This window comes from Lycium barbarum, chromosome 7 (genome assembly GCF_019175385.1).
Source record: "Lycium barbarum isolate Lr01 chromosome 7, ASM1917538v2, whole genome shotgun sequence".
Classification (NCBI taxonomy): Eukaryota; Viridiplantae; Streptophyta; class Magnoliopsida; order Solanales; family Solanaceae; genus Lycium; species Lycium barbarum.
This window is the reverse complement of record NC_083343.1, coordinates 107,235,642-107,259,978: the sequence shown is the minus strand read 5'-3', so window position 1 is coordinate 107,259,978 and position 24,337 is coordinate 107,235,642. Positions and strand designations below refer to the sequence as shown.

Sequence of the window (24,337 nt, the reverse complement as noted above, 5' to 3'; positions counted from 1 at the left end):
GTGGGTGATGAAAACAAACCAGGTGGAGGTTTCATATAAATATCTTCTTTCAGATCACCATGGAGAAAAGCATTTTTTTTTATGTCCATTTGATGAAGAGGCCAGTTCTGTGATGTAGCAATGGCAATAATAGTTTGCACTGTAGTCATTTTTGCTACTGGTGCAAAAGTCTCCTCATAATCCACACCATACTCTTGTTTGTTACCAAGGACAACCAAGCGAGCTTTGTACCTATCAAGAGTTCCATCAGAATGAAGTTTAATTGAAGAAACCCATTTACATCCAATTGGCCGGACATTTGAAGGACATGAAACAATGTCCGATGTGTCATTTTCTTTAAGAGCCAAAAGTTCTTCCTCCATTGCTTTCCGCCAACATTCATGCTTGGAAGCTTGTGAGTAACAAGTTGGAACAGAAATAGTGGATAAAGTAGAGGAAAAACCATACCAATTAGGAGTACTTCGCAGTCTAGTAGATCGCCGAGTAGGCTCAAGAGAAGCAGGCCTTGAAGAAATCTAGGGCTTTTGGTTTTGGTTTTGGTTTTGGTTTTGGTCTTGGTTATTCTAGCTATTTTTTTAGTATCATTGTGTTTTTGATTTTCTCTATTCAGAAACATGACTTCACATCAATTTGAGTCTTTCAGTGTTCGTTTCACTGGAAAAAATTATTCAGCTTGGGAATTTCAGTTTCAACTTTTTGTCACGGGAAAAGAATTATGGGGCCATATAGATGGAAGTGATCCTACTCCTACCGATCTTACAAAGTTAGGTCAGTGGAAGGTCAAGGATGCTCAGATGATGACTTGGATTTTAGGGTCAATTGACCCTCTTATTGTTCTTAATCTCAAGCCGTACAAGACTGAAAAGGCCATGTGGGATTATTTACAAAAGGTTTACAATCAAGCAAATAGTGCTAGAAGATTTCAGCTAGAGCATGAAATTGCTAATTACTCTCAAGGAGGTCTCTCTGTTTAGGATTATTATTCTGGATTTCAAAATTTACAGGCTGAATTTACTGATATTTTTTATGCTAAAATACCTGTTGAATCTCTCTCTATAATTCAAGCAGTTCATGAGCAAAGAAAGGGAGACCAAGTTTTGATGAAATTGCGATACGATTTTGAGAGTGTTCGCTCTAACTTGATGAATCATGACTCGTCTCCCTCTTTGGATGTTTGTTTTAGGGAATTACTTTGTGAAGAGCAGCGTCTTGTCACACTAAATGCTTTCAAGCAAGCAAATGATGTCACTGCTGCATTTGCTGCTCAAGGAAAAGGAAAGGGCAGGGATATGACTAGAACTCAATGCTATAGCTGCAAGCAATATGGTCATATTGCTAGCAATTGTGGCAAGAAGTTTTGTAACTATTGTAAACAACATGGACATATTATCAAAGAGTGTCCCACACGCCCTCAAAATCGTAGGGTCAATGCTTTTCAAGCTGAGGTAAATGGTTCCACTACTGATAACTCATCTTCTGCAGGACAAATTCTTACTCCTGAAATGGTCCAACAAAAGATCGTGTCAGGCTTTTCAGGTTTGGGATTATAAGGTAATGATGTTGCATCTAATTTTTGGCTTGTTGATTCTGGTGCTTCCAATCATATGACCAACTCAACAAGTATACTAAAAAAATGTTCGTAAGTATCACGGTCCATCACAGATTCAGGTTGCCAATGGTAGTAATTTACTCATTACCAAGGTTGGGGACATTACTCCAACTTTTAAGAATGTTTTTGTTTCACCAAAACTCTCAACTAGTCTTATTTCAATTGGACAATTGGTAGAAAATAATTGTGATGTGAATTTTTATCGTAATGGTTGTTTTGTGCAGGATCAGGTGTCGGGGACAGTAATCGCGAAGGGGCCTAAAGTTGGAAGATTGTTTCCTATACATTTTTCCATTCCTCCCGTTCTATCTTTTGCTTGTACTTCTACTACTAGTAAGATTGAGGTTTGGCATAAGCGTCTAGGACATCCAAATTCTATTGTGTTGTCTCATTTATCGAATTCTGGTTTATTCGGAAATAAAAATCAGTTTTCAGCTGCTTCCTTTGATTATTCAACTTGTAAATTAGGCAAAAGTAAAACTCTTCCTTTTCCTAATTTTGGTAGTCGTGCTAGAAAATGTTTTGATGTCATTCATAGTGATGTTTGGGGCATTTCACCAATTACTTCTCATGCTTATTTCAAATACTTTGTGACATTTATAGATGATTATAGTCGGTGTACATGGGTATATTTTCTCCGTTTCAAATCTGAGATCTTTTCCATATTCAAGACATTTTTGGCTTACATTGAGAATCAGTTTTCTACATGCATCAAAATATTAAGATCTGATTCTACTGGAGAATATATGTCTCATGAATTCAATAATTTCTTGCTTGAGAAAGGAATTGTCTCACAATGCTCTTGCCCATATACGCCACAGCAAAATGGGGTTGCTTAGCATAAAAATCGTCATCTCTTACATGTCACTCGTACTTTATTGATTGAGTCCTCTGTCCCATCCAAATACTGGGTGGAAGCTTTGTCTACTGCTGTCTATTTAATTAATAGGCTGCCATCTAAAGTGTTAAATCTTGAGTCTTCATATTATCGCCTTTATCATCATAATCCTAGCTATCATAATTTTCATACATTTGGTTGTGTTTGTTTTGTAATCTGCCTCCTTCTCAACGCAATAAACTTTCTACTAAGTCTACTCAATGTGCTTTTATGGGTTATAGTTCAAAAAAAAAATTTTTTTTTTTTTTTTGAAAGAACCACAAATGAAAGATACTATGAATCAAAATAATGAGAAGAAGGCTCTAATACCATGTCAGGAACAGAGAAAACACGAGAGAAATTGAAGAATGACTATATCAATTACTTGATTCCAATACATTGGTATTTATATACAAGAGAAATAAGAGAGGAAAGGAAGTAAAATATCCTACACTAAATATAAATCCTACAAAATATTCTACCACTAATGTTACATAATATTGTACACTAAATGTAGAATATCCTTAATAATATTTCATAGTATCTCTTCATATTCACCATATCGAGAATATCTTAATGTAGATATTCTACAATCTGTCCATTATGCTAACAAATCCTATGTTGATAGCGGAAAAGAAAAAGAAGTTATTTATAAGGTGTTGAATACTCCTAATGGTGTGAGACCTTTTGGGGAACACTTTGTTCAGTGAGACAAGTATTGAGATTGTGAAGTGATGATGTAGAGTCCCACTTAGTGTCTTTGTGCGGTCTGTAAGGGCGGTTTGCTACCTTTACCCGTAGCATCAAAGACCCATCATACACAAAAAAGAAGTCAGTGAGCTAGTTTAGCCCAAGAGTAAATTCGTTGTCTACTACTCCCTCCGTCCCAAAAAGATTGTCGTCTTTTGACTTGGCACAAAGTTTAAGAAATAAAGGAAGACTTTTGAAATGTGTGGTCCAAAATAAGTCTTGTATATTTGTGTGACTGTAAATCATCTCATAAAGTTAAATTGTTTTTAAATATAGAAATGGGACAATCTTTTTGGGACAGACTAAAAAGAAAAGAGGACAATCTTTTTGGGATTAAGAACTGACACCATAGGACGATACAAACACAATTACTCATACGTTAATATCAAAACATTCATATTGATTGTAACATTATCGTCACCACTTGCATATAATTAATGGTTTTGTACTTTTGTTGTTGGTGCCTCTGTAGCCGTGTTTCCTTTAGGTTATATATACTGCAATTAATCCACTATCACATGTTACATTACCGTGTAAAAAAATAGAACTTAATCCTAAGTATATATATTTTAAGAAAAAAAAACCCAACTATTTATAGGTGCCTGCATCGTTTGATTATAGGCATCCTCTAACCATGGCTTCTCCACATACTGCTCAACTTGGTATGCAACCTTTTACATTCCTTGTTTTGTCTTTGATTTAAATATTTTTTCGTTATTGCTCTTTTGATTCTTGAATGAATAAAATTGTTAGCTTTTTCTTGTTTGCCAAAAATGAAACATAAAGTGGAGTATATGTTAATGTTTGTTACTTTATTGACCATCAGCAGAAAGCTGCCTCTCTAAATGTGTTACATGCCTTCTCCAGCAGTGGTGAATGTTAGCTTATAATCTACGGGTTCAACTGAATCCAATATTTTCGATGCAAAAGATACTATATATCTGAAAAATCTCTAAAATTTCAACAAACAATTAATTCTAAACCATAATCTCAAAAGTACAATGAGTTCAGTTTAAATGTCGGAGGTAGTTCCTTTTTGTATGATGCCTACTTTATCTTCTTGACTAACAAAAGATTCATAATATGGTGACTTATCATAAATTTGAATACAATGATACTGCAGGAGAATTCTTGTGGATATGTGGAGGAGAATTCAATTGGGGTTCATTATGCATCCACAGAACAATAGTAGACGCCTTGAATCTCTTGTTAGTCTTTCTTTTCCTTCTAGTCCTACTTGTAAGTTCTATGAGAAAAATTAGAATTATTTGTGGTTATAGAAAGGACTGGATGGCTCTAGGTATTTCTATATGTTGTGCTCTTGTAAGCATTGTATATTTTGGTCTTGGTTTATGTAAACTCATTAGTTGTACTAAAGATGGTGGTATTAGTCATCTAAGTTGGTTACAATGCTTTGTTTGTGGATTAATTTGGATCACTTTAACAACATCATTGCTTGTTCAAGGATCTAAATGGATCCAAATCCTTATTTCTTCTTGGTGGGTCATTTTCTTTTTGTTGATTTCCACTCTCAATATTGAAGTTTCGATAAAAACACAGAGTATCCAAATACTAGACCTGGTGACATGGCTAGTGACTTTCTTGTTTTTATCTTATGCCTTAAGTACCTTTCATCACATCATGTCTCAATCCTCTTCGAAACAGAGTTTGTTAGAACCTCTACTAGTTGATCAACCTGATCACGAGAAACGAATTAGTATAGGAAAGGGCGGTCTTTTTAGCAAATTGTCATTCTCTTGGGTTAATGGTTTACTTGGCCTAGGAAACTTGAAAACTTTAGCTCTTGAAGACATACCTTGTCTAGGATCCGATGATGAAGCGATCTTAGCCTACGAGCAATTGTCCCGTGAATTGCAATCAGAGAAACTACTCATTAAGGCCATAGCAAGAGTTTACTGGAAACAAATGGTACTTGCAGGAGCATTAATATTTCTCAGGATTATTTCTGTTGTAATTGCTCCGTTAATGCTATATGCATTCGTGGCTTATTCAAGTCGCGAGACAGGAACATTTTTTGAAGGTGTTGTCTTATTAGGATGCTTGGTTGTTGACAAGCTTGTTGACTCTCTTTGTTCTCGACATTTCTTTTTCTACTCGAGAAGGATTGGTATGAGAATAAGATCAGCTCTAATGGTAGCAGTTTATCAAAAACAGCTCAAGCTCTCGAGTTTAGGTAGGCGTAGAAACTCAACCGGAGAGATAGTAAACTACATTGCTGTAGATGCTTACCGGATGGGAGAATCTCCGATGTGGTTTCACTCATTATGGAGCTCTGGCCTGCAAATATTTTTTGCTGTTGGTGTACTTTTCGGAGTTGTTGGACTCGGGGCACTTCCAGGTTTAGTACCCCTTGTTATCTTTGGGTTGCTGAATGTTCCATTTGCAAAAATACTTCAGAAATGTCAGACTGAATTTATGATTGCACAAGATAAACGACTCCGGTCCATGTCTGAGATTCTCAATAGTATGAAGATAATCAAGTTACAGTCCTGGGAAGAGAATTTCAAGAAAACAATCGACTCGCATAGGGAGGACGAATTCAAGTGGTTGCGTAAAATTCAGTTAAACAAAGTTTATAACACTTTGTTGTATTGGACGTCCCCAACAATCGTCTCATGTGTCATCTTTTTAGGACTCGTCTTTTTCAAGAGTGTACCATTTGATGCTGCTACGATTTTCACTGTGTTGGCGGCGTTAAGGTCCATGTCAGAACCTGTTAGAATGCTACCGGAAGCGTTGTCAAATGTGATTCAAGTCAAAGTTTCTTTTGATAGGATAAATAGTTTCCTACTTGAAGATGAAATCAAAACAGAAGATGTAGAGGCATTTCCTCTTGGGGATTCAGATCATAGTGTTTGTTTAGTAAATGGTCATTTCACCTGGGACCCCCAGTCACCTGATGCATTGATTAAAAATTTAAATTTTCAAGCAAAAAGAGGACAGAAGATTGCAGTTTGTGGACCAGTTGGAGCTGGAAAATCATCTCTTTTATTTGCTATACTTGGAGAAATACCAAAAACTGCAGGAACAGTGAGTCATCAAGGAGTCCTCACATCATGATCTTCTTTATTATCTACTTAATACATCGATAACCCCTTAAGCTTGTCAGTAAATTTCATTTAGACACTCAAACTACAGTTTGTTTAAGCACCTGAACACATGATAAAGTGCCCTTATTAGACACTTCAGTTCAAATTTTTGAAAAACTTTTGCTCGTTCTCTCAAGCGTCTATTAGGTAGTTAAGTTAACCACATAAAATATGTCATCTCATTTAATTATATACATCTGTCTCAATTGGAACATGCTTGAGATTTTACGGCTTATTGAGACTAATGCGTATAATTAAAGGAGGTGACATAAATCGAAATGGTTAACTTATCTATGTAATTTGCACTTGAGAACACGCATCACAGTTTTTCCAAAATTGGAACTGAAAGTGGCTAATAATAGTCAATCATGTGTTCAGGTGCTCTGGAACAAGCCATAGTTAGAGTGTCTTATTGAAATTTACTGGCAAGTTTAAGGGGTTATCGATTATCTCCTATAATTGACTTCAACTCTTCTTGTAATTATTTCTAGGTACATGTATACGGATCCATCGCATATGTCTCTCAAACTGCTTGGATCCAGAGTGGAACGGTCCGCGATAATATACTGTTTGGGAGGTCAATGGACGAAAACAAGTATCATGAGGCGGTTAAGGTATCTGCTCTAGACAAAGATATCGATAATTTTGACTATGGTGACCTCACGGAGATAGGTCAGCGAGGGCTCAATATGAGCGGAGGACAGAAGCAGAGGATTCAACTTGCTCGAGCTGTTTATAGCGATGCTGATATCTACGTTCTTGATGATCCGTTTAGCGCTGTAGACGCACATACAGCAGCAACTCTTTTTAATGTGAGGTTAACTGTGAAAACTTGTTATCATTCATTTTCAGCATTTACTGACCAAAGAAACATAACATTTTATAGTTTGAACATACTTGCAGGACTGTGTTATGACTGCCCTGAAGAATAAAACAGTTATTCTTGTTACTCATCAAGTGGAGTTCCTATCTGAGGTTGACCAAATTCTGGTAACTAATGCGGACTAGTTAGAATCTTTCTCCAGCTCTTATTATTAAGCGCATGTCAATTATTATTAGGGCTTATTTCATTTTTGGCCCGTCAGCTGAAATTAACTAAGTCAAAATAGACAAAACCTTTACACAGATTATGTATATTATACGTATATTTTGGGTATACAATATGTATATTATGTGTATATTTATATTTAATACGAAACCTATACATTTACTGGCTAATTCTTTTGAGTGGTCCAAAAATTTAGTAATCCCTTAATTTTACTTATCTTCCGATTGTTTTTCCAGGTCATGGAGAGTGGACAAATTACTCAATCAGGAAGTTATGATGAGCTATTGATGTCCGGGATGGCCTTTGAACAGCTTGTAAATGCTCATAAAAATGTTTTAGCTGGACTTGATCCGCTAACCTATAAAGATGAACGCGATCCTTATGCAGGATTTGGAATTGAGCTAGAAGAGGCTGATGAGCCTTACATTGTAAAAGAAAACAGCCAAAAAGACGTTACATTAAAGCAGGGAATACAATTGACACAGGAGGAGGAAAAAGAAAGCGAAAGTGCTGTGTGGAAGATCTTCCTAGACTATGTTGTAACATCTAAAGGATCACTCTTCCTTTGTTATAACATACTTACTCAGGCTGGCTTTGTTGCTTTTCAGGCTGCTGCAAGTTACTGGCTAGCAATCGCGATTCAAAGTCCTAAAATTAGCCATATCATGGTTATTGGTGTCTATACTTCAGTGTCATTAATTAGCGCACTTTTCGTGTATCTCAGATCTCTATTCGCAGCTCTCTTGGGCTTAAAAGCATCTAGAGCCTTCTTTTCTGGTTTCACAAATTCTATTTTCAACGCTCCCATGTTGTTCTTCGACTCTACTCCAGTTGGACGAATATTGACCCGGGTAACATTTTTTTTTTTTTTTGCACTTGTAACTACCACTATTTAAAAAAACACTGGAATTAGTTATAAACTTAGTCACTAAATGCTCGAGGTAACAGAATATTTTGAAAATTCGTTGCTAATCCATCGCTAAATAGGATTAGCGACGGATTTTGTTGTTTAGCTACGGAATTTGTCATGTCTCTAATTCCTTTGTTTTAGTAGTGTACGGAAAACAATGTCGTTTCCTTTGAACAACTTATAGCATGTGACATAAACAGGTCTCACTGATTGCTGCCTACTAATTGAATTTTCAGGCTTCATCAGATTTGAGTGTGTTAGATTTCGACATCCCATTCTCCTATGCATTTGTGATGGCTGCTGGAATAGAATTGCTTGCAACAATCGGCATTATGGCCTCAGTGACATGGCAGGTTCTCCTTGTGGGCATCATTGCTACAGTGGGCTCAAAATATGTCCAGGTGAAAATTAGTTACGGGCGCTGGCCAAAATAAACAACACATATACACTGATTATGTATATTTATACTAAAATCATTTCTTATATTCTGTTGAATTGTATCGAATTAATATACAAAACATATACAATTTGCCGACTATTAATTTTTAGAGCGGTCCAAAAATATAAGTATCCCATTTTTTCCTCTGAATATGTCTACTCCTATCCAAAAGAAAAAACAAGTTACTAATTTGAAATATTTGTTCTTTATCTGAAGGGACATTATCAACCCACTGCCAAGGAGTTGATGAGAATCAATGGGACAACAAAGGCTCCTGTTATGAATTATGCAACTGAGACATCACTTGGAGTTGCCACAATAAGAGCGTTTGGCGCAGTAGACAGATTCTTTCAAAACTACCTAAAACTTGTTGATGCAGATGCAAAAGTCTTTCTTTGTTCCAATGGGGCAATCGAGTGGTTAGTTTTTAGAACCGAAGCACTTCAAAACCTCACCCTATTCATGGCAGCTTTTCTCATAGTTTCGATCCCAAAGGGTTACGTCTCTACAGGTAGTCATTCTGTTTCTTGCTCCAGTTGATTTTAATATATTTAGGTGTTTCGAGATTTTTCTAAGTTCGAGTTGTTGATAGCTTTTTTCTTGTTTTTGTTCAGGGCTTATCGGACTCTCTCTTTCTTATGCATTGGCACTTACGAATACTCAAGTTTTCTTAAGCCGATGGTATAGCAACTTAGCTAACTATGTCATTTCAGCTGAAAGGATCAAACAGTTCATGCGTATACCTCCTGAGCCTCCAGCAATCGTTGAAGACAATAGGCCACCATCGTCGTGGCCTACCAAGGGTAGAATAGAATTGTTGGATCTAAAGGTGGAGTAATTACAACTTGTAATCTTACATACATTTAACATATATCCATATATATGTTAATAATGCACAGTCAAATCTCTCTATAACAGACACATTTGTTTGGATATCTTTTGGCTACTACAGCGAAATGTTGTTACAGAGCTAATGATAAGAAAGATTAGTTCCACATAAAACGTGGTTGTTAAGTGAAATGTTATTATAAAATATGACTGTTATAGAAAGGATTGATTGTATATCCAATTATTAACCCCTCAAGCAAGAGTTATCATCTGATGTCTCTATGCTTACAGTTCCTGAACACTCGTTATAAAACTTTGTAAATATTGTTATATCTAACCACTGTAGTTCTTGTCCAATTGCAGATTAAATATCGTCCAAATGCTCCATTAGTTCTCAAAGGGATAACTTGCACTTTCTGCGAGGGGACTAGAGTAGGAGTTGTAGGAAGGACAGGAAGTGGCAAAACAACACTTATAAGCACTCTATTTCGCCTAGTAGAGCCTTATAGCGGGCAAGTTACCATAGACGACGTTAACATTTGTTCTATAGGTCTCAAGGATTTGAGGTCAAAACTCAGCATCATCTCTCAAGAACCAACGCTTTTCAAGGGGAGCGTTCGAACAAATTTGGACCCTTTAGGTCTCTACTCTGATGAAGAGATATGGAAGGTAAAGTCTCTGGCTCATCGACACAATTCTATCAAACTTCATACTCTTGACAATTCATTATTATATGGTTTACTTTACAGGCTCTAGAGAAATGCCAGCTTAAGGCTACAATTAGTACACTGCCAAACCTACTAGACTCCTCAGGTGAGTTAATTTTCAACAAATGTAACAATTATTTTTCTTTTTTGAATGTGTGATATATCATGTATTATGTTTGAGTTTGCATTTGACAGTGAGTGATGAAGGCGAAAATTGGAGTATGGGGCAACGACAACTCTTCTGTTTAGGCAGGGTCCTTTTGAGGAGGAACAGAATACTAGTGTTGGATGAAGCAACTGCTTCTATCGATTCGGCTACTGATGCAATTCTGCAGAGAATTATTCGAGAAGAATTCTGTAACTGCACAGTAATAACAGTTGCTCACAGAGTTCCTACTGTCATAGACAGTGACATGGTCATGGTCCTCTCTTTTGGTATGTTTATTTAAGGCGGAATACATCGACAACCCTTAAACTTGTCAGTATATTTCATTTAGACATTCTAACTATGACTTGTTCTGATTGATCACATGAACATATGATAAAGTGTTCATATTAGACACTTACGCCTCACATTTTAACTTTGTGCGTGTTTTCAATTACCGCCCGTTACGTAGTCAGATAAAATATGTCACCTTTTTTAATTGTCTACATCGGCCTCAATTGGAACAGACTTGGGTTTTCCACTTATGAAGGCTAATGTGTATAATTAAATGACGTGATGTATTTTAAATTGTTAACCTATCTACGTAATGGATACTTGAGAACCTGCACCAAAGCTTTCCAAAATTTGAGTCAGAAATGTCTAATAAGAACACTTTATCATGTGTTCAGGTGATTAATTGGACATGTCGTAGTTCGAATTTCTAAATGAAATATGCTGGCAAGTTTAAGGGGTCGTCGTCGATGTATTCAACCTTTATTTACCATTGTAAACGTGGAGCATCAGTTTCAGTAACAAGATGTTTAAAGCAAAATTTGGCAATTATTATTGTAGGGGAGCTTGTGGAGTATGATCAGCCCTCAAGACTCATGCAAACCAATTCTTCTTTTGCTAAGCTTGTGGCAGAATATTGGTCCAGCTGCAGAAGAAGTTCTCTTCAGAAACTAGATCGCTACACCATTAGCTAGTTTTTTGGGGGTTTCCTGTTCGGTGTCTAGTATCTGTATTGGGGCCCAATTAAATTTGAAATCACGCCGAAAAGTCTCACATTAGGGGTAAAGTGCTCCCTAACAAAGTCCCACATTGGAAATCTGATGCCTTATAAATGAGGAAAAGGGATGTTTTTATAGCCTAACCTTAAGCAACGCTAATCCGGACTTGACGCCCCACTTCGTTGATCAATTTATGCACGTCTCCCATACGGTTGGTTATCCTTGAGACTTATCTTGACCGGCTAGTCCCATAATCACAGGTCACCTACCCCCGGGTTTTGGCAAGCACACTTTACGAACCTGGGCCCTCGATAAGTACGACATACCTCTTGGTACAGATATGTGGGTCGAGCCCTAGGTCGCCTCTACTGAGTCAAATCTGGTTTCTCTCTATTTTCCACGCGTCGATCTTTGATTCAGACAGCTATTAAAACCGAATTTGCCCATACAAGTATATTAGCTAAATCCTAAACATAGTTAATTCCTTAAACATTCAGTCAAGATGGCAAAAATAGTTCAGTAAGTTTTTTCAACTTTAGTGCCGTATACATGAAGTGGTTTTAAAGTGGATATTAAGAAAAAATTGAAGTTTTTGCAGGGATTGTCCTTCCAACGCACTGATCTTTAATTTTTTTGCCCCTCGTATTTGTGGTCTTTAATATTTGTCCCACATATCTGTGGTCTTTAATTTTTGCACATGTTGCTCGTTTAATGAAAATGTCCAGACTTGCTTCGCTCAGTAAGTTCTGTAAGATTTATCTATAGAAACAGAACTTTTGCTTCGCTCGGCAGAAGTTATGTAGGAACTAAATTATGTGGCATAAGTTATATAGTATTTTTCAGATTTTATTGAGTGTTGAAAGTTTTGCCCTGTCCAGCATAACTACTGGGATATTATGATACATATGTTGGACGAAATCTAAACTTCTGTCGAGCGAAATCTAAACTTCTGCCTAGCGAAGTCTAAATATATGCGAGCGAAATCCAATCTTATGCCGAAAAGTGCTGAAAGGCAAAAGTTAGACCACAAATTTGAGGGACGAATATTAAAAATCACCCTGAAATTGGGACACTTGTGCGAATGACCCAAAAAAAAATCATTTTTTTGTGCGGAGTGCCCTTCAAATGCACTGGTCTTTAATTTTTGTCCCTTAAATTGTTGGTCTTTAATTTTTGTCATTCGCCTAAAACTCTTAGGTTCCGGGTTCGAACCCCCGCTCAATCAAAAATTTAAAAAAAATGTCAAGTCTTAAGGCAAAATTTCGCATGCAAAACTCCTTCAAAATTCTGCGTGAAGGTAAAATTTTGTAGGCAAAGGTAGAGTTTGAAACTCTTCCTGACGCAGGCAAAATTCTGCCTGCAGGCCTAATTTTGGCCCGAATAGGTCTAAGTTTGCTATAAAATTCTGTCTTGCGAATATTTTTTTATTTTTTTACTGAACCGGGGTTCGAACCTCAAACCTCATGATATTAAGCGAAGGACAAAAATTAAAGACCATCTAAAATAACGGCATTCCTGCGGATTGCCCTAATTAGCTTCGGCTACCACTTAAATGACAGGTCCCAAAATTGAGTATTTGTGCACTTCGCCCCTTGCTAGTGTATGAAGTCGGATATGAGTAACTTTACTTTGATTTAGCTGACATTGCAAAGCCAATATTTTAGTCATTTTCTTTTGCAAATAATAAAATAATTAGTCTTCTAGTAAGTTGTAATTTTCAGGATGACTTAACGATGGCAACTTGGATCTAGAGGAAGTATTATTCAATTGGAAAGATAACCTTTTCCCCACCTTTTAGTTTTTTATATATTAAGTTTCTCTCCCCTTTTTCAGTCGATTTGTTGAATATTAAATTAATCCACTTTTAAAATTAAGTAGTCGTTTGGCCATAAAAATCACATATTTTTTTACTTTATTTGTTTGAATGTAAGTTGTTGTGTTTGGTTATAGTTTTTGCAAAGAATATTTTATTATTTGAATGTATTGAAAGTGAAACAGTGAAAATAAGATTTTTAGGTGTTTTTCAAATTTCAAATACAACTTGAAGGTGTATTGAAATTTTCATGGTCAAACATATTTTCAAATAAAGTGAAATAATTTTTCGGAAGTGAAAAATTCTCATGACCAAACGGGTCCTAAATTTATAAAAATTTTGCCATTATCTACTATGACATATGTCCAAGTGGGATAAAAAAGTAGTTAGTTAAACTGTACAATTTATATAACTTTTGGTACAAATTTTCATTGTTATTGTTCGTCCTCTCCAATAAATACATTCTAATCAAAATTGGCAATTTTCAAGAACATTTATTACTACGGGTAAGATGGGAAAGATGTAATTAATTTTATCTTGATTTTGTAAATGAACAAGTAATTTGAACATATATTTTTAGTAATGTGGTCAAGTAATATGGGAAGAGAAATTTTTGTTCTTATTATTAATTTTACCCTTCACATAATTACTCATTTTCAAAGGCTATTGAGACTTACACCAATAAATATTAATATTATGGTAAAATATATACTCCCTTCGTCCCATATTACTTGTCATTTTTCCTTTTGCACGCCTCTTAAGAAATCATAAATAAAAGATGTATTTTACTATCTTACCACTATCTCTCCAATAAATACATTCTAATCAAAATTGACTATTTTCAAGAATATTTATTACTAAAGGTAAGATGAGAAAGATTTAATTAATTTTATCTTGGTTTTGTAAATGAACAAGTAATTTGGACATATATATATTTTAGTAATGTTAAGTACTTTATTTATGAACAAGTAAAAGTGCACGAAGGGAATAAATATGTGTCAGAGAATTAAAATTAAAGGGCATATGTGTATACATGAGAAGAGAAAAAATATTCAGTACTATGTCATATGTCCACGTGGATAAAAAAGTAGTTGGTTAAGAACAAATAAAAGTGCACCGAGGAAATAAATATATATCGGAGAATTAAATTTGGGGTGCATACGTATATACATGAGGATAGAATAAATATTCAGTACAATGACATATGTCTACGTGCCATAAAAGTACAATTTATATAGCTTATGGTATAAGCATTCATTGCGGGTACAATTTTTAAAGCTTTTGGTACAAGCAAATGTTAAGTACTTCATTTATGAATAAGTAAAAGTGCACGGAGGAAATAAATATGTGTCAGAGAATTAAAATTAAAGTGCATATGTGTATACATGAGGAGGGAATAAATATTCAAAAAGTAACGTTGAGTACTTCATTTACGAACAAATAAAAGTACACGGAGAAAATAAATATGTCGGAGAATTAAATTTGAGGTGCATACATGTATACATAAGGATAGAATAAATATTCAGTACAATGACATATGTCCACGTGGGATAAAAAAGTAATTGGTTAGATTGTACAATTTATATAGCTTATGGTACAAGCATTCATTGCGGGTACATTTTTTAAAGCTTTTGGTACAAGCAGGGGTAGCTATGTTCTTACCCCCACCGCACTTATATATATTAGAAATTTGTCCAAAAATATAAACACAATTATATAAAATATTATTTTGAAAAAAGTTTGTCTCTGTTTAGTTAGATAGTGCAGATATTTTTTGAAAAAATATATTTGTTGAGATCAATGATAATGTTAGTAAATTAGATAGCGACTTGATGAAGTTTTTTAATATTAAAAACTGCTAATAATGTCTAGAGCCCGTTTGGACGGGCTTATGCTTATAAGCTGCGAACAGCTTATAAGCTAAAAAAAATAAGTTAGGGTAGTCTAACTTTTTTTTTTTTTTTGGCTTATAAGCTGTTTTCAGCTTATAAGCTACTTTAGATAAGCTAAGTCAAATAGGCTCAATTATTTTTTTGAGCTTAGTTTAAGCACAAAATGACTTTAAGCTGGCCAGCCAAACACTCAAAAAAACTGAAAGCAACTTATAAGTCGATCCAAACGGGCTCTAAGTGTTGGTTTGAGCAGTAATATAAAGTTAAAATTGATATAATTGTGAAGAAAATGACTTTTGACTAAAAATAAGAGAAATCATTTTCCTTCATTTGGTAAAAAAGGTTTTCCTTAAAAAAACTCTATCCACCAATCAAATAATATGATTAATTTCTTAGAAAATATTTACTCAAAAAGAGAATCAAACGCACAAAGATAAAGATAAGAAAGCATTCATTGTGCTTGTAATTACCATACGGAAGTAAATCAAGGCTTTGATATATTATTCTGTGATTTCATTCCACTATTTAATTAATTTCATGTCAAATAGTTGCATATGCTAATATTTTCAAGTAATAAAAGAAACTACCAAAAGGCATTTGGAGTTTGTAGTAAGACTAGGATTGGTTCGAAAACGTAACAATCTCTTCATTCCAAAATACTTGTTATGTTTCTTTTCCTCAAAATCAATTTAACTAATCTTTGGAGCTAAATTGAATTAGATTAATTAAATATTTCAAAATTAAAATGTAGATATTCAAAAACTATACGAAAATATTGTAAGTTGTAATTTTTCTCATTTCAATAAGATGAAAAAACATATTTTAAAATATTTGATCAAAGATCATATAATTTGAATCTCGCGAAACGAAAATGACAAATATTTGGAATGCAAGGAATATCATTCAATCTTATTTAGTCTACTCAATTTATCAAGGCATTTTAGATGTGGAGTGACTTCTAGCTAAGTGGTAGAGCTCTCAGTCTCCACATTATTGAAACCTCGATTTTATTATTTAAGCAAATGTTCATTATTAACAAAATTGAAAGTCGCAATTGTAATGCACCAGAACCTAGCTACACCAAAGTCAATTTCTACAATGTGGTTACAGATCCATGAGAGATTATAACTCGCTGCAGATAGGCTGATAAGTTGGGCATGTCAGTTGAACCTTTATGTAGCTTATGCAAACAGTTACCTGAAATTAGAAGGCTAAAGTCATAAACAGACCCTCAAACTTGTCCATATTTTCCACTTGGACCCCTCAACAGCGTACCGTACGAACCCTTCAAGACAACCTTTATTGTGTCACTTGGACACGTCGGGCCAGCTTGGCACAACGCGTGCACTTGATGATTTTTGGACGCGTGAGCCTCTTAAACACGCTGAGTTGGACTAAATATAACGGCCAAATGGACCCTTCAACGGTAATATTTTCCCCACCCACTTTTAAATATATCTTCTTCTTCCAAAATTATTAATTTTCAGTCAAATTAATTGTTGTGTCACTATTTTTTCTACTCTATCTCTCTTGTTTGCTTTTAATCTTGCTTCAACAATGGCTAACACTTCAAGAATTGAGTTTTGTCGATGTGGGCGTATTTGCGAATTAAAAATTTCATGGAGTCCAAATAATCCCGGAAGGAGATTTTTTTTCGTGCCCAATTGATGAGGTAAGCGTATACTATTTATGGGTTATTTCATTACTTAATTCTTCCTCTAATTGATTCAAAAAGCTTCTTCTTTTTATTCTTTGAAGACTAGAGGTGGATGTAATTACTTTTGGTACGAACCAAGGCATCCCAAGCAAGCAAATAAAGTCATTTATGGGTTGTTGAAGAGGGTTAAAGCTTTTGAGGAAGAAAAAGGCTTGTGCAAGACGAACTAGGAAAAAGTTGGTGTTTGGTCTAATGTTGTTGTTTGCAATTTGGTTCCAATTTTGGAATTGTACTCGATGATGTTTAGTTTTAGTAATTATAGTAGGTTAAATTGTACTGCTTTTTGACTGTTTTAAGTAGTATATTTGATTGTTTTAGGTAGTATATTATGGTATAGGTTAGTCTCACAAAGTAGGCCAAATTTTGTGATTTTGTGTAATTGTAAATGGCCACACTTTTATGAATCGAATGAATATATATTGGTTAAAATGCACTGCATATTGTGTCTATTTTTTTTGTTCAATATTCTGGGAAAAGTATAAAGTACTAAAATTTGGATACTAACATAAATCAAAACCATACTTTATTAAGTAAACAAAAACAAAACAAACCAAACCAAACCAAACATCATTTTTCATAAATAAAAAGACACGACTTAATCAATATCTATGATCTCCGTCTTCTCCACTTTAGTAACAATGAAGTGGAGGCGATTCTCTAGATCACAAACTTGAAAACGCAACTCATCCCCTTCCCTTAGGCCTTTTGCATCAACAAACTCTTTCCATCCGTTGTTAAGGCGCGCCTTTCAACCGATCTTGTATTTCATGAAGAAAGCGCCTTTGTCGTATAAAACAACGGCTTCTTTGTCAACTTGTGGAAGAACATCCATAGTTGGAAGAATCTGTACAAACACATCCATAGTTGGAAGAATCTGTACAAACAAGTAGTATTAGAAGCAATAACAAAACAATGATAAACAAAAACTAAGAATTAAAGACTTACGAAATCATCGTCTTGTATATAGGATTTGGTCAATGTTTTCTCAAACCAAGCAATAGTGTAATGTTGGATAGGTGGCATTTTGTTTGAGAGACTATTGAGTGAAGTCGTTTGTGAGCATGTGATAAAATAAAATGGAAGACTATGGGGATTTATATAGGTGATAATACAACCATCCAACTACTCTTATTTAATTCATTCAACTCATCTCTTTAATTTATTCAACCATTCAATTACTCTTCATTCAACCATTCAACTCATCTATTTAATTCATACAACCATTCAACCACTCTAATTAATCCATTCAACCATTCTCCTTCCCCATCCAACTACCATTTAACTAATCAAAATAACAGTTATATTCAATAGAAGTACTTGGTTACAACTGCCAAATCGTTACTAATCAAAATAGGCTGGCCGTCAAAATAACAGTTACATGCAAAGGACATAAAACACATAAAAGTACTTGGCTACAACTGCCAAGTTGTTTCACAATACATTCAGAACTGCCAAATTATTTCAAAAGACATTCAGAACTGCCAAATTGGCTTCTTCCTTGCTTCTGGTTTCTTGCCAAAGGATGCATGGGCTGGACCTATAGTGGAACTGTTGCCTGCTGCTGATGGAGTTGATTGGGTAGAAGGCTTGTTGGTGATTATATTTCTCCTGTTTCTAGACTGCTGTTGTAGCTGTGCAGTTGTGACAGCACTTTTACCTTTGAACTTCAGACCAGGAGGTTTAAATCCAAGATCAATATTGACTGCACTGGTGTCCCTCGTAGTCCCATGCCTCACAACTCTCTCACTTGAACTACCAGGCTATAATTGACATAAAAATAAATTAGATTAACTTAACAAAGTGCTAAATGCTAGATTGTAAACTTTGAATCCTTACATTAATGACAGTTCTTCCAGTTGTTGGGTTTATGTAGCATCGAAGGCCTAAATTTTTAGGCCTTTTCTGTGCAGAACTTGATTGACCACTTCCTCTACCCTTTTTCAACCCAACTGATTCACCACTTCCTCTAGGCCTTTTCTGTGCAGAGCTTGATTCACCACTTCCTCTACCACTTCCACCCTAGAAGTAAAATCAAATGTTAGGAGCCGTTCTCAATAATAATGTATTAAAACTGAAATAATCAACAAAAGCATACCCTTGTTACTGGACAAGACTTTTTGTTATGGCCTAGTTGGTGACATGTTGAACATGTCATCTTCACACCTTTTTTGGACACCTTGCCATACTTCTTTCTTGGTTCATCTTTATCCTTTCTTCTTTTTTTCTTTGGTCTGCCAGGCATTACTTTTGGTGCTGGAAGTTCAATCTTCATGTTATTAGTCTTAGGCCATATCTTCATATTGGGCAGTGCGTCAAGAAAGTATGAATATGCCTTCATAAATGTCTCCTTTCTATACCAATGTTCCACATGATTATATGGTTCATCCCCTAGATGGTAGAATGCACATATTGCATGTTGGCAGGGGATTCCTGTTAACTGCCACAGCCTACAAGTGCATGTTTTGTTCCATAAGTGTACAATGAACCTATATTCATATTCCGTAATCTAAAACCCTTTTTGCCCATTCCACAACACTTCACATTTGTTAGACAGCTTCTTGTTTTCTTCCAACATCACCCATGCCATAGGTGAAATATCAGTAATTCATGTCTCAACAAATCTTCTCATTGCAACATGCCTAGTCATTACTTTATGCCTAATCTCTTCTAGCATGGTAATGATAGACTTATGCCTAGCTGCTAATATCCAGGAATTAAAGGTCTCACACATATTGTATTCAACTATATCACACTTAGAGTGTTCCCTAAAATAGGCTCTACACCAGTGCTCTTTGTTAAATTACAATAAATCTTCACAGATGTCTTTTCCAAGTCTATCTAATTTTGTAAGTTCTTCTCTCAACTTTACCTCAAATGATGCTTTAGAGACCCTCCAGAACTGTTTTCTTCTTTCTTCACTTTTCCAATATTTCTGCCAATAAGCCCATATGTGTCTAGCACACTTCCTATGCTCAGCATTTGGCAAAAGATTTAGAAGGGCGCTCAACAATCTCTACAATATAACACAACAAGTGCAGTTAGTATATATGCAAAAAAAAAAAAAAAAGGTAAACAATGCAAAAACAGTTAGTAAAATTACCTTTTACATGTCTGACATTACTGTAATTCCATCTCCAATTCCCAACCCCAAATCATTGATTAAGTTCTGAATAAACCATGTCCATGACTCTTTTGACTCATTGTCAATGACAACCCAAGTAATGGGAAACATCTGTTGATTCCCATTTTTTCCAACAGCCACCAGAAGTTCACCCTTACATGCACCTTTTAGGAAGCAACCATCAAACCCAATAATTTTCATGCATCCCTCCAACCAGCCCCTTTTCATTGCATCAAAACAAATATAAAAATACTTAAACAAATTCACTCCAGGCTGACTTTCTCTGTCTGTTTTCACTATGCAAATGTTGCCAGGATTACTCAAAATGATTTGTTCTGCATAATCATATAGTCTTGCAAACTCCTCCCTCCAATCCCCCATAAACTTATTAAGCACTATTTGTTTTGCCCTATAACATATAGTTCTACCAACATACAACCCTCAATGGTCTCTAACCAAGTCCTGAATTTCCCAAATTCTAATATTAGGTTGAGAAGTGATCATATCCCTAAATCTGTTGGATATGAACTTAGCATTGCATATCTTATTCTTGTTAAGTGGAGTGCACTTGTGAATTGGATGGTAAGTTTTCACCATAAAATCCCCTGATTTTTTATCAACACTAGCATACAACCTCTAATTACAAATCTTGGACTTACACCTACACCTCACCTTCTTGTGCTCATTTGGTTTAAGTTTTAACTGAACATGGTATTCAACAGCATAATTAGCTACTGCCTTTCTAGATACTTCAATATTCTCAAATACCATGCCTAGCTCAAAAATACTAACCACACAATCTGGATCATACCTTAATTTGTTGCTCTTCCTTCTACTTGGCAAGTCAACACCCGGTTCAGCATCCACATCCAGCTTATCATCTGAATCTTCACTATACTCTTCAGTAGAACTATCAATATACTGCTCATCTCCTACTAAGCATCCATTGTATTTGGAGGCCTTGTTCTTTCCAATATCTTCAAAACCCCATTCTATTTTTCCCTCACCTAGGGGTACCTCAATAGTGACAGTAAGTTCCTTTCTCCTTGGTATTTGCTTCTTCAATTTACTTCTCCTTTCATTCCTCAAAGAAATTAACTCTTCATCAGCTTCACTATCATCTTTATCTGGTATTTTATCCAGATCTGACTCTCTACTAGCCAAAAATAAGTCTCTATCATCATTCACTTCCTATTCAACTTCAACAGTTGACCCTCTCTCTTCAACATTAGGAACATTTACAGACCCTCTCTCTTCAACCTCTTCAACACTAGGAGCATTTACAACAGCTTTTTCTCTTTCTTTAAGGTTTTCTATGTTTTCTCCAACCCCAGTATTTACATCAGTGTCAAAAGCCACATCTGTGTCCCTAGATGCATCATTTTCCTCTAACCCACAAATAAGACTAGTAGGGACCACATCTTCCACCACCTCAGGGTTTTCACACATATGTGAAATATAAAAATGTAACAAATCACCAAGTTTCAAACCACTCACAACATTAACCAATTCTCCATCAGTCATCACTTGGACAAAAGTTTTACTTATCAAGTCTTGGTAAAAGAAACCACCCACTAAATTATATCCAAATTTTTTTATATAAAACAGTAGCTCGAATAAAGAGAAATGGTCTTTATCAATATCAGCAATTGCAACATCCCCCTCATCTACATATTTGGGGTTAGGGCCCATTGTAAAGTTACCACCATGTGAAAATGGACCTCAATAATATCTGATATATCTACTATTTAATATTGCAAATCGTTTAAACAAAACCCTAATTTTGCACGAAATAACAATAATACCATCCACTAAATATTTCGACAATAATAAAAGGCTAAAGCAAAAATTACCTTTTTAAAGAAATGGAATGAACAGAATACACAGAATAACCTTCAAAACCCACAGAAAACTAAGACACCAACACACAAAATCAACCAACTAAAAAGAATGAATTTAGGGTTTATTTTGGGGGTAACTAACAATGTATGCGTTAGAATTGGGTGGAAGTTTAAACACTATGAAGATTTCTATAGTGGTAATAGATAAATTTAGGGTTTGAATTAGGATGAATTTAGGGTGTGATAATGTTTGGAAGAGAAATGGATTTTGACCGAGGGACTATGATCGGGTATTGATATGTTTGGGTAAAAAAATAAACGGGTTCAATGGGTTCAAAACGGGTTAGCCCGTGCGTATGTGGCGTATTAATTGACGTGGCAAAATGTAATTAGAAGGCTTATACACGTAGACGGCACATACTAACACGCATAATTCTTATTTTAACGAATTGGCCCGATGTGTCCAAGTGGCACAATAAAGGTTGTCTTGAAGGGTTCATATGGTACGGCGCTCAGTTAAGGGGTCCAAGTGGAAAATATGGACATGTTTGAGAGTCTATCTATGACTTTAGCCAAACCAGAAACTAGAGTTTTGCAGAATGTATCTTCACTAGGCAACAATGGGCAAGGATTAGTTTCTGGCTTCAAATATGTCACTACCCAACTTGTTAGTCGAGCAGGCACCCACACTAACCCTCCTGGTGGGTGAGTCCTTCCCTTTACTTAACCGTTTTTAGTTATCGCATGGGAAGTTAACTAATAAAAAGAAGTCTCAATATCATAGATAAACGCTAAGTACGAAAATACAACGATACCCCAAAGATCTAGTCAAGGCGTAGTAAAAGAGCCACTACAAAACTACATAAGTCTAAAATGATAAAGTACATTAGTGTCTGAAGTACTGTCACGAAACAGAAAGACAGATATCATAAGAGAAGAGTTTTTCGAGCCACGAATTTGGAACATGGCTCACCCTGAAAACTCGAATAAGAAGCCGCGGGAATCACCCACGGGTAGGGGTGGGCATAGTACTGTATGGTATGGTATTTGAAACTTCGGTACGATAATTTCAGTTTTCTGTTTCTAAAAATACTATACCATTACCGTACCAAATTAATTTGGTATGGTTCGGTATTTTACAGTACAGTAAATCGTTACCATAATTTGTCCGACTTCAACTTAATTTGGTACGGTTCGGTATTTTACAGTACAGTAAATCGTTACCATAATTTGTCCGACTTCAACTTACATATACTCATATCATGGAGAATTATAACTTCCGCTACTCAAGAAACGTCTCAATTATTACGTACTAAACACCTTACACATGTAAAAATATTCAAAAGAAAGTACAAGAAATCCCTTTTGTAAATCAATTACACAAAATATACATTTAAACCAAGATAGAGTAGTCAAAGTTTCAACATTTAAACAATTAGTTTTCTAATAATACTAGTTTACATATTTGTTGGTATTATAATACTAAGATATATGAATTGTATATGTAATTATATACATCGGTATGATATTCGGTATTTCGGTAATTTCTTTATGAATACCGAATACCGTACCTGTCATAACCCAAACGGATGAGCCGTGATGGGAGTCTGACCTCTAGCGACCAAACACCCCTAAACACTTATCTGAAACATACTGAACATCAAAGGCCCATAAATGGCATAAACTGATCTCATAGGAAGGAAACATCAGAACTCTGTACAATCAACATACACATACGCAACATGCAGAAGAACAGTGAAAGCAAGCTAGGCTGCTACATAAACTGTACACAAAAGAATAGAAGCCGATAAGGCTACATCGTCTGACTACTACATACAACTGTCTACAGACCTCTACTGGAATAAAAGCTTTAGAAAAGACGGGACAGGGCCTCGTCATACCCATATGCATACACATCTCAAAAGGGGCATACCAAAACTGACTGTAGCTCGGAATCAAATGGAGCGTACTGACCACTGCTAGATCTAGAGGTCCTACTGAGCTGGACCACATGTCTGTCTCCCTGTACCTGCGGGTATGAATGCAACCCCCCGAGAAACGGGGAGTCAGTACGGATAATGTACCGAGTATGTAAGGCATAAGAACAACATATATATACACATGAGAATCATGGATAAGATCTGAACTCATAACCTGAAATGACTGACTGCATGTACTTGTATGAACTTGTATCTGCATAAATATGCGTAACTGACAATGCCTCTGTGGGCACATAATATGCATGCTCATACATATAAATGATGGTCGTGCATCTATATGAGTGCGTATATAACACCTGATGTATGTGCGTATATAACAGTTGTAAGCCTCTATGTGCGTATGTAACGGTTGTAAGCCTCTATGGCATCTCGTCATATCATATTGGCTCCTCTGTGGCCATAATCAATATCATCATCATAGTAGTAATGTGTATATAACGTCTGATATATGTGCGTATATAACGCTTTCTAGTCACGGGTCAATGTACATAAATATATAATGAATGTAATGCATGACTAA

At 35.5% G+C, this 24,337-nt stretch overlaps 1 protein-coding gene across 1 annotated transcript; it reads left to right on the top strand.

Annotated features, from left to right (window-relative positions):
* Positions 1 to 3,732: 3,732 nt before the first annotated feature.
* LOC132603711 (ABC transporter C family member 8) lies at positions 3,733 to 12,030 on the top strand. The gene is made up of 12 exons (XM_060316889.1): positions 3,733 to 3,898; positions 4,360 to 6,287; positions 6,838 to 7,158; positions 7,250 to 7,336; positions 7,631 to 8,245; positions 8,541 to 8,705; positions 8,960 to 9,254; positions 9,358 to 9,572; positions 9,935 to 10,240; positions 10,321 to 10,384; positions 10,474 to 10,713; positions 11,276 to 12,030. Exons 1-12 carry the CDS (start codon positions 3,871 to 3,873, stop codon positions 11,407 to 11,409), a joined length of 4,398 nt encoding a protein of 1,465 aa, XP_060172872.1. The 5' UTR covers positions 3,733 to 3,870; the 3' UTR covers positions 11,410 to 12,030.
* Positions 12,031 to 24,337: the final 12,307 nt, after the last annotated feature.